The sequence below is a fragment of the Coregonus clupeaformis genome, chromosome 36 (genome assembly GCF_020615455.1).
Source record: "Coregonus clupeaformis isolate EN_2021a chromosome 36, ASM2061545v1, whole genome shotgun sequence".
Lineage (NCBI taxonomy): Eukaryota > Metazoa > Chordata > Actinopteri > Salmoniformes > Salmonidae > Coregonus > Coregonus clupeaformis.
The window spans coordinates 13,696,712-13,707,033 of record NC_059227.1 but is presented as its reverse complement, the minus strand read 5'-3'; the positions used below and the strand labels follow the sequence as shown (position 1 = coordinate 13,707,033).

Here is a 10,322-nt window from a genome sequence, read left to right as displayed (position 1 = left end):
TGTTTCAAATGGTGTTTAGTAGAGCTATGCATTTCTAATACTTCATCTGAATTATAATGAGGGATAATGGTTGGCATCCATGTTTGAAAGTTTACTTCAAAGAAAATATCAATATGATGTACAAGATGATGTTATGTAAGTTGTTTACGTGAGTTGGTCCAAGGTCAGCTTGGCCTGAAGGCTTCCCCTCATTCTAGTCCCTGCCCCTCTTTCACATTATGTCATAAGCACACACACACACACACAAAACAAACTCATTTTCAGATACTCAACCCTGTTTATTTTTCTACTTTTTCGAAACACAGACTGTACATTTTCTACAAGTTCACAATCAACATCAAAACTATAATTTAATTTCATATTACATGGTTTGAACACCAGATATATACAGCCTGATGCACGTCGAATCTGACCTCAACTACTGTAGTAGATCAAATAAATAAATAGGGCTAACAATGTAACATTTTCATCAAACATTCACAGTTGACTTTTTAAACAAAATGCTAAGACTTTGTTTATACAGTGTTTGTGAAAAGTACTGAGGATACGAAGAGGCAGGACGCAGACGCAGGAATCAACAATGTAAAGGTTTACTTAACACTGAGCAAGAGCACAACAAAGAGCGAGTACACGACAAGACATTAACAGTCACACACAACACAACACTGAACAGTCCAGGGCGATATAGGGGTGGTGATGAGGTGCAGGTGCACTGTAGGTGATTAGGGTGCGTTGGGTTTCCATTCCGGTGTTGCCGAGGTGGTGCGCTCAGACCAGTGGCTCAGTAGACCGGCGAATCAGACCGGAGGAGACATGACAGTGTTTTTTTGTGTGTTTCTTTTACACTGTATTTAAGCAAGCACTGGTGATAGCATTTAGCATTGCATGAGTCATAATAAATCTGTCAAATCTGCAGTATCCATCAATAATTTTTCTTCAGTCTACTTGTTTTTTTTTTACAGTTTAAATAAAACACTGAAATAGCTCCACCCACCTGTGGCAACCAACCTACACAATACAAATACCTAAATCCCTTCAATTATAAAACAGATAGTTCCGTTCTGATAGTTCGATCTGATTGCTCGAGAAGCATTCCAAGCTGTGCTTCATTTTCCGATACGGTCACATCTATGATGCAATTTCACTGTATTCTAGTGTTAAGAAAAATCTCACTGCGCAGGGTAAACATTAATTTAGTAGGACATAAGAGTCAGTGTGGTTGTTGCTAACCAAACCCAAGGACTCTACACTCTTAGAAAAAAGGGTTCCAAAATGGTTCTTCGGATGTCCCCATAGGATAATCTCTTTTGGTGCCAGGTTGAGCCCTTTTGGGTTCCATGTAGAACCCTCTGTAGAAAGAGTTCTACATGGAACACCCAAAAAGGTTCTACATGGAACCAAAGGGGTTTTTCCTGCAACCAAAAAGGGTTCTTTAAAGGGTTCTGCTATGGGGACAGCCGAGTAACCCTTTTTTTCTGAGTGTACCTCTAAAATATTAAATGTATCCACACAATTTACAATAGGTTCATTAAAATGTTACTCTTGCCATTGTAATATAAAATCATGCCTATTAAACAGTATGCAACTGTGCAAAGATACATCTCAACTGGCTTACAATATACAACAAAAATCACATTTATTGGAGACGATTCATGGAATTTGTGGACTTAGAATCAACAAATGAAAAATTAATTCCTAGACATTCAGACAATCTCCCTTATTATAGTTGAGGAACTTGATTAGTATTGGTGGGAGGGGCAGGGTGTTGATGTGCCTCAGTCTGGGGATTCCAACCTGCTGATGGATCTTCAGCCTGCACAGCTGCATCAGTGAATGTGGTGGCACTGAAAGAAAGTGCAAAGACGTTGCTTATTAAAGGGACTGTGCAATTGGAGAGCAACTGATTTATATGGTTAACACACATGAGAACAGTCAAGGTAACAAGTATGCAACACTACAAAAAATAAGGGCATAACCTTAACCTTAGAAAGTAGATATTCATGTGCAACCTGACATTATGCAGAAGTTTCCCATTGACACCCATGCATTATTTACGTGAAACTTTGCGATACATGCTCATTTCTCAAGAGAATTGACCCTAAATGAACACAGACCCTAATGATTATATCATGGTAAATGAAATACTCCAAGCTCTGTTATTAGTAGAGATCCCTGGCATAAGCTAACTTACTTGCTTTCACCTTGATCCCTGCCCAGTCATGGTAGCTATCCAGGTGCTCGATCAGCCGGGAGCAGAGTTTCACATGGCCAACATAATCCAGGAGCATGTCTATGATGGGTCCTGCCCAGAGGCTTATTGTCGGATCGGAAATCGCCTCACAGAACTGAAAATTAAGGTTTCAAATTGGATTCAAAGAACACCCAACAATAGGTGTGTTGACCTGAGATGGAATTGGAAACCAATAGACCAGCAAACTGTCTATATTGCATATTAACCCAACCTACCTGGACGCACGTGTTGATTGGAGCTTCGTCCTCGTCCTCGCTGAAGTCTCTGCCCCTGCCCCTGCCACTACTTGACGTTTTCAGGGGTGGGTGTGGATTGCTGCCATATGTGCAGTCGAAACAGGAAAGGGCATCGCAGCCATTGTCCATCAGATACTTCAGGATTGGCAGATACTTCATACCGAGCATGACCACTGCCGGGAAGGAGCAGGGGTGTGTGAGGATGGACGCATTCATGTTAGCTCCGTGCTCCACCAGCACTGTGATCATTTCCATGCAACCCCGCCTCACAGCGATAAGAAGAGGGTTGAACATGTCAAGGTTGGGGTTAGCGCCGGCCTCCAGAAGCATTTCGGTGGCCTCTAGGTTGTTGTTGGCGACAGCGAAGTAGAGCGCTGTGCTGCGACGGTCCTCATACATTTTGGATCGGTCTTCTGCCAGCTGGAGATTGACGTCATAGCCTCTCTTGATAAGCACCTCTAGGATCCAGTCCCTGTTGTGCTCAGCAGCCAGGTGGAGGGGACTGATGCCACTGCATTGAACTTTGGCCTTGCTTGTGGCAGGGATCAGCATGGACATAATGCTACAAAAGGGAAGCAAAGGGATCACTTCTCACACTGTATTGCATGTATTTTCAAAGAGAAACCAATGCTTTGAATTATCCAATCAATCAATTCACTGCACTCACTCAAAATGTCCTTTCCGGACAGCAACATGAAGAGGCAGGAGGCCAGACTTGGTTGTTCGGTTTGCATCTGCTTTCTGAGATAGAAGCAGTTCCACAACTTCCTTGTGACCATTCTTACTTGCCTCGTACAAGGGTGTTGCCCCATCACATGCCTGGCAGTTCATATCAGCGCCTACAATACATAGGAGCATAGACCAAATGTATACAATGTTGAAATACGGGAAAAGTGGCAACAGCATAACACCATCATCAACAAATCGTCTGGATGCTTAATGGTTCTTTTTTAATATATTCATGGCATTGTAAGGAATGGAATACTTTCTTCAAGATATAGGCATCCGATACTAGGAAACCCAATAGGGTTTGGACATAGAACTAGTTTTCAGGTTCAGTTTGAGTTGTAGGATTTCATTGTCATGCCATTGGGACTATTTAATGCATCAACATTTTAATTGGTTCACAACAGACACTGTCATAAAGGTCATGCATTCCCAAAAGTGTATTCAACAAGGACTTTGGACATTATTGACATGATTTGAGGATGGATGAAGTGATATTGAAGCTGGTTGTCAAAATTCGAAAACCTCACCTTTGCTAATCAGGAAGGACAACACCTTCACTCCCCCATTCTGTGCTGCCGTAAAGAACGGGTCTATCCCATAGATATTGGCTGCATTCATCTTGGCCCCGGCATCCAACAACATCTGGCAAATTTCCACGTTATCATGCCCAGCTGCTTCATGGAGAGGTGTCACACCCCGAACGCAAGCCTTGTGCACTGAGGCTCCATACTTTAGGAGGTGGTCTACAATCTCCGCATTGGGCTTCCCACAAGCTGAAAACGGAATGTGAGAAACAACACAGGTAAATTTGGTTGGATTTTGCTGTTTGTAAAACATAAGCTGATTTGTATAACAGACTTCGCCAGTATGACCAGTAACCTAGCTTGAGACCTGGAGACTTGTGTTCGCTCCCAGAGCTAACACAGAGACCACGCTGTTCACTATTGAACCTCTTGACAGAACAACTTTGAAATCAATTATTTACCTTTGAAGAGTGGTGTTTCTCCGTCCTTATTGGCAATTTCGGGATTGGCACCTCTGTCCAGAAGGCACTCCACACAGTTCACATGGTGAAAGATGGCAGCCAAAAGAAGTGGGGTCTGATTGTGTGTACCACATGTGTTCACCATGCCAGGATGGGCTGTGGGAACGATAACAGAGCTTTGTGACCCATGCAAGTTAAAAACAATCAGCATGTACTGATAAAGGATCTTCCTGAGATTCAGGAGAACTGTGTATAAAATAGAAACCATTCTCAATTACACTTTTCTTTGTTTCACCCTCACCTCTTAATATAATCTTGAGGCATTCTTCTTGACCGTAATATGCAGCTTCATGTAGAGAAATCCATCCATCCTCATTTGGTACAAAAAGACTCTCTGGATTGCATTTCACTATCTCTGTTAAAGCCTTTAAATCCCCATTCTCAATCACAGGCACCAGGGGTCTCATATCTCTAAGGCATAGACAAAGATTAAGGGGAAAATTGTCATAAAATTTGGGCAAGACAAAAAATTTAAGTGCCTTTGAACGGGGTATGGTAGTAGGTGCCAGGCGCACCGGTTTGTGTCAAGAACTGCAACTCTGCTGGGTTTTTCATACTCAATAGTTTCCTGTGTGTATCTTGAATGGTCCACCACCCAAAGGGCATCCAGCCAACTTGGCACAATTGTGTGAAGCATTGGAGTCAACATGGGCCAGCATCCCTGTGGAACGCTTTCGACACCTTGTAGAGTCCATGGCCCGACGAATTGAGGCTGTTCTGAGGGCAAAAGGGGGAGATGCAACTCAATATTAGGAAGGTGTTCCTAATGTTTGGTATACTCAGTGTAAACTAAGTGTACAAAATATTAGGAACACCTTCCTAATATTGAGTTGCACCGTCTTTTATCAGAACAGCCTCAATTTGTCGGGGCATGGACTCTATACTCAAACCGGTGCGCCTGGCACCGTACCATACCCCATTCAAAGGCACTTAAATATTTTGTCTTGCCCATTCACCCTCTGAATGGCACATACACAATCCATGTCTCAATTGTCTCAAGTCTTAAAAATCCTTCTTTAAACTATCTCCTCCCCTTCATCTACACCGATTGAAGTGAATTTCATTCTTTAGAGTCTAAGACGTTGGGGGTGCTAAGCGGACATATGGAATTGTTTTAAGATGGTAATACTATGGATCATTTAGCTATTTGATTTTGAATTTGAGGACACCTTTTTTTATTTTAAAACGCATTGAATAACACATTCATAAATGGCAAAAAGTACAGTCAAAGAATAAATCATAAGAAACAAGGTTTTGAAGTGTAAAAAAACAACTCTGTAAATATGTACATACAGTGGGGAAAAAAGTATTTCGTCATCCACCAATTGTGCAAGTTCTCCCACTTAAAAAGATGAGAGAGGCCTGTCATTTTCATCATAGGTACACGTCAACTATGACAGACAAATTGAGAGAAAAAAATCCAGAAAATCACATTGTAGGATTTTTAATGAATTTATTTGCAAATTATGTTGGAAAATACGTTTTTGGTCACCTACAAACAAGCAAGATTTCTGGCTCTCACAGACCTGTAACTTCTTCTTTAAGAGGCTCCTCTGTCCTCCACTCGTTACCTGTATTAATGGCACCTGTTTGAACTTGTTATCAGTATAAAAGACACCTGTCCACAACCTCAAACAGTCACACTCTAAACTCCACTATGGCCAAGACCAAAGAGCTGTCAAAGGACACCAGAAAATTGTAGACCTGCACCAGGCTGGAAAGACTGAATCTGCAATAGGTAAGCAGCTTGGTTTGAAGAAATCAACTGTGGGAGCAATTATTAGGAAATGGAAGACATACAAGACCACTGATAATCTCCCTCGAACTGGGGCTCCACGCAAGATCTCACCCCGTGGGGTCAAAATGATCACTAGAACGGTGAGCATAAATCCCAGAACCACACGGGGGGACCTAATGAATGACCTGCAGAGAGCTGGGACCAAAGTAACAAAGTCTACCATCAGTAACACACTACGCCGCCAGGGACTCAAATCCTGCAGTGCCAGACGTGTCCCCCTGCTTAAGCCAGTACATGTCCAGGCCCATCTGAAGTTTGCTAGAGTGCATTTGGATGATCCAGAAGAGGATTGGGAGAATGTCATATGGTCAGATGAAACCAAAATATACCTTTTTGGTAAAAACTCAACTCGTCGTGTTTGGAGGACAAAGCATAATGAGTTGCATCCAAAGAACACCATACCTACTGTGAAGCATGGGGGTGGAAACATCATGCTTTGGGGCTGTTTTTCTGCAAAGGGACCAGGACGACTGATCCGTGTAAAGGAAAGAATGAATGGGGCCATGTATCATGAAATTTTGAGTGAAAACCTCCTTCCATCAGCAAGGGCATTGAAGATGAAACGTGGCTGGGTCTTTCAGCATGACAATGATCCCAAACACACCGCCCGGGCAACGAAGGAGTGGCTTCGTAAGAAGCATTTCAGATCAACACCATAGAAAATCTTTGGAGGGAGTTGAAAGTCCGTGTTGCCCAGCGACAGCCCCAAAACATCACTGCTCTAGAGGAGATCTGCATGGAGGAATGGGCCAAAATACCAGCAACAGTGTGTGAAAACCTTGTGAAGACTTACAGAAAACTTTTGACCTGTGTCATTGCCAACAAAGGGTATATAACAAAGTCTTGAGAAACTTTGATTATTGACCAAATACTTATTTTCCACCATAATTTGCAAATAAATTAAACAAAAAAATTTGATTTTCTGGATTTCTTTTTCTCATTTTGTCTGTCATAGTTAACGTGTACCTATGATGAAAATTACAGGCCTCTCTCATCTTTTTAAGTGGGAGAACTTGCACAATTGGTGGCTGACTAAATACTTTTTACAAGTATTTGATACACTGCCGATATTGCAGGTTTTCCTACTTACAAAGCATGTAGAGGTCTGTAATTTTTTATCATAGGTACACTTCAACTGTGAGAGACGGAATCTAAAACAAAAACCCAGAAAATCACATTGTATGATTTTTAGGTAATTAATTTGAATTTTATTGCATGACATAAGTATTTGATCACCTACCAACCAGTAAGAATTCCGGCTCTCACAGACCTGTTAGTTTTTCTTTAAGAAGCCCTCCTGTTCTCCACTCATTACCTGTATTAACTGCACCTGTTTGAACTCGTTACCTGTATAAAAGACACCTGTCCACACACTCAATCAAACAGACTCCAACCTCTCCACAACGGCCAAGACCAGAGAGCTGTGTAAGGACATCAGGGATAAAATTGTAGACCTGCACAAGGCTGGGATGGGCTACAGGACAATAGGCAAGCAGCTTGGTGAGAAGGCAACAACTGCTGGCGCAATTATTAGAAAATGGAAGAAGTTCAAGATGACGGTCAATCACCCTCGGTCTGGGGCTCCATGCAAGATCTCACCTCGTGGGGCATCAATGATCATGAGGAAGGTGAGGGATCAGCCCAGAACTACACGGCAGGACCTGGTCAATGACCTGAAGAGAGCTTGGACCACAGTCTCAAAGAAAACCATTAGTAACACACTACGCCGTCATGGACTAAAATCCTGCGGCGCACGCAAGGTCCCCCTGCTCAAGCCAGCGCATGTCCAGGCCCGTCTGAAGTTTGCCAATGACCATCTGGATGATCCAGAGGAGGAATGGGAGAAGGTCATGTGGTCTGATGAGACAAAAATCGAGCTTTTTGGTCTAAACTCCACTCGCCGTGTTTGGAGGAAGAAGAAGGATGAGTACAACCCCAAGAACACCATCCCAACCGTGAAGCATGGAGGTGGAAACATCATTCTTTGGGGATGCTTTTCTGCAAAGGGGACAGGACAACTGTACCGTATTGAGGGGAGGATGGATGGGGCCATGTATCGCGAGATCTTGGCCAACAACCTCCTCCCCTCAGTAAGAGCATTGAAGATGGGTCGTGGCTGGGTCTTCCAGCATGACAACGACCCGAAACACACAGCCAGGGCAACTAAGGAGTGGCACCGTAAGAAGCATCTCAAGGTCCTGGAGTGGCATAGCCAGTCTCCTGACCTGAACCCAATAGAAAATCTTTGGAGGGAGCTGAAAGTCCGTATTGCCCAGCGACAGCCCCGAAACCTGAAGGATCTGGAGAAGGTCTGTATGAAGGAGTGGGCCAAAATCCCTGCTGCAGTGTGTGCAAACCTGGTCAAGACCTACAGGAAACGTATGATCTCTGTAATTGCAAACAAAGGTTTCTGTACCAAATATTAAGTTCTGCTTTTGTGATGTATCAAATACTTATGTCATGCAATAAAATGCAAATTAATTACTTAAAAATCATACAATGTGATTTTCTGGATTTTTGTTTTAGATTCCGTCTCTCACAGTTGAAGTGTACCTATGATAAAAATTACAGACCTCTACATGCTTTGTAAGTAGGAAAACCTGCAAAATCGGCAGTGTATCAAATACTTGTTCTCCCCACTGTATATGTGTAAACATATTTTACCCCTTTTTTGGGAGGCACAAAACTACCTTGATACTTCCATTAGTTTTTTTAATCCAGTACCGGTTACCTTCAGACGAGTCCCGTGACACTTGTGGGGGTTGTAGAGCAAAACGGAGAACACCATTGTGTTCGGGAGCGTCTCCCCTTTCCATAGTTTGTAGGTCAAACCGTTCAGACGCTACAGATGTTTTCGTGAGAAGACCGATTTTCGGGATGTCTCATGGTGTGACAAACCCCGCTCTAGCTCTGCCACCTTTCACCGCAGATGCGGAAGTGCGACACTGGCGGATGTGGACAGATATCTCTAGATTAAACTGCTGGATTTTGATGGGGGTGTATTTGTTATGTAACTTACATTGACGCACCAGTGCATCAATCGACTCTAGGGGGTTAAAAGGTGACATCAGTAAGGGATCATAGCTTTCACCTGGATTCCCCTGGTCAGTCTATGTCATGGAAAGAGCAGATGTTTCTAATGTTTTGTACACTCAGTGTATATCATGTCATGTAAACATTAGCCACATCAGGAGACACCCTTGTGGAACCCCTGTGTTACTGCTGTCCATGTTAGAGAGAGATGTCACCGACCATCTGATTTCTACTGTATGTTTTGCATTTTGGAATGATAATAAGCCTGCGCACCAACTTAATGCTCATTAAATAATGATTTGTTTTTATACTCATCCTATCTGGCATACATATTGTCAAAATAAGATAAAGGGTTGACAGACTCACATAACTTGGTCTGCTAAAGGTGGGTTTGCAGGTGAGGGGTTTGGAGGTGGATTGACTGGGTTCGGGTTGGTTCGGGGAAAGTCATACAAGTGCCTTGTTGCAGAGGGGTGCCTGACACCAGTTGTAAATTGGTTGGTGGTAAACTGGTTTGGCTGGTAATTGGGTTGCCAATACACAGGTGGGGATGATTGAATGTCGTTAATAGAGTTGTGGTCCTCAGTGAGGCTGCGTTCAATTGTCAGCTGCATCAGCTCCTCATCTGACAGGGCGCTGTAAAGACTGTAGTCATCAAAACCTCTAGGGGTGCCCATCCTTCCAGGCATGGACATGCTGGCCACAGCCATGGTTGATCTATTTACAAGGATACAAAAGTCATGACAATGAAATTCACTCAAATTGAACGACACTTTTAAAACACAATTCAGTATGTAACCAAAACCACCAACATAACGTGCATGTCAAAGTAAAACTGCTAAAACAAATTACAAATATTCGTATATGAAAGTCAAGACTGTGAGACATGTGTACTACGTGTGCTATTGCCAAAGAGGTCATTCAAAACATGTTTGAGTTTAAAGATTGCGGATAAAACATTTTGCCAAGTCAGCGTTGTGGACAGTGTGGAGACCTACATGTTTCAAGAAGACCACCATAGTCCCTGTGCCCAAGAAAGCGAAGGTAACCTGCCTAAATGACTACTGCCCCGTAGCACTCACGTCGGTAGCCATGAAGTGCTTTGAAAGGCTGGTCATGGCTCACATCAACACCATCATCCCAGAAACCCTACACCCACTCCAATTCGCACACCGCCCCAACAGATCCAAAGATGACGCAATCTCAATCGCACTCCACACTGCCCTTTCC

At 43.0% G+C, this 10,322-nt stretch overlaps 1 protein-coding gene across 1 annotated transcript; it reads right to left on the bottom strand.

The window, feature by feature from the left end:
- Nucleotides 1-1,418: 1,418 nt before the first annotated feature.
- LOC121565041 (ankyrin repeat and SOCS box protein 2-like) lies at nucleotides 1,419-9,638 on the bottom strand. The gene is made up of 8 exons (XM_041875965.1): nucleotides 9,459-9,638; nucleotides 4,503-4,672; nucleotides 4,202-4,357; nucleotides 3,744-3,989; nucleotides 3,155-3,326; nucleotides 2,467-3,049; nucleotides 2,192-2,345; nucleotides 1,419-1,844 (listed from the first exon to the last, which is right to left on the bottom strand). Exons 2-8 carry the CDS (start codon nucleotides 4,666-4,668, stop codon nucleotides 1,696-1,698), a joined length of 1,626 nt encoding a protein of 541 aa, XP_041731899.1. The 5' UTR covers nucleotides 4,669-4,672; nucleotides 9,459-9,638; the 3' UTR covers nucleotides 1,419-1,695.
- Between the last annotated feature and the right edge of the window lie 684 nt (nucleotides 9,639-10,322).

Excerpts from the sequence above, each read along its gene's own strand:
- LOC121565041 (XM_041875965.1), bottom strand. The coding sequence starts at position 4,668 with ATGAGACCCCTGGTGCCTGTGATTGAGAATGGGGATTTAAAGGCTTTA. Across the intron at positions 4,358-4,502 it reads CCTCAAGATTATATTAAGAG|CCCATCCTGGCATGGTGAAC; the intron begins GTGAGGGTGAAA and ends TCGTTCCCACAG. Across the intron at positions 2,346-2,466 it reads CAATCAACACGTGCGTCCAG|TTCTGTGAGGCGATTTCCGA; the intron begins GTAGGTTGGGTT and ends CTTAATTTTCAG.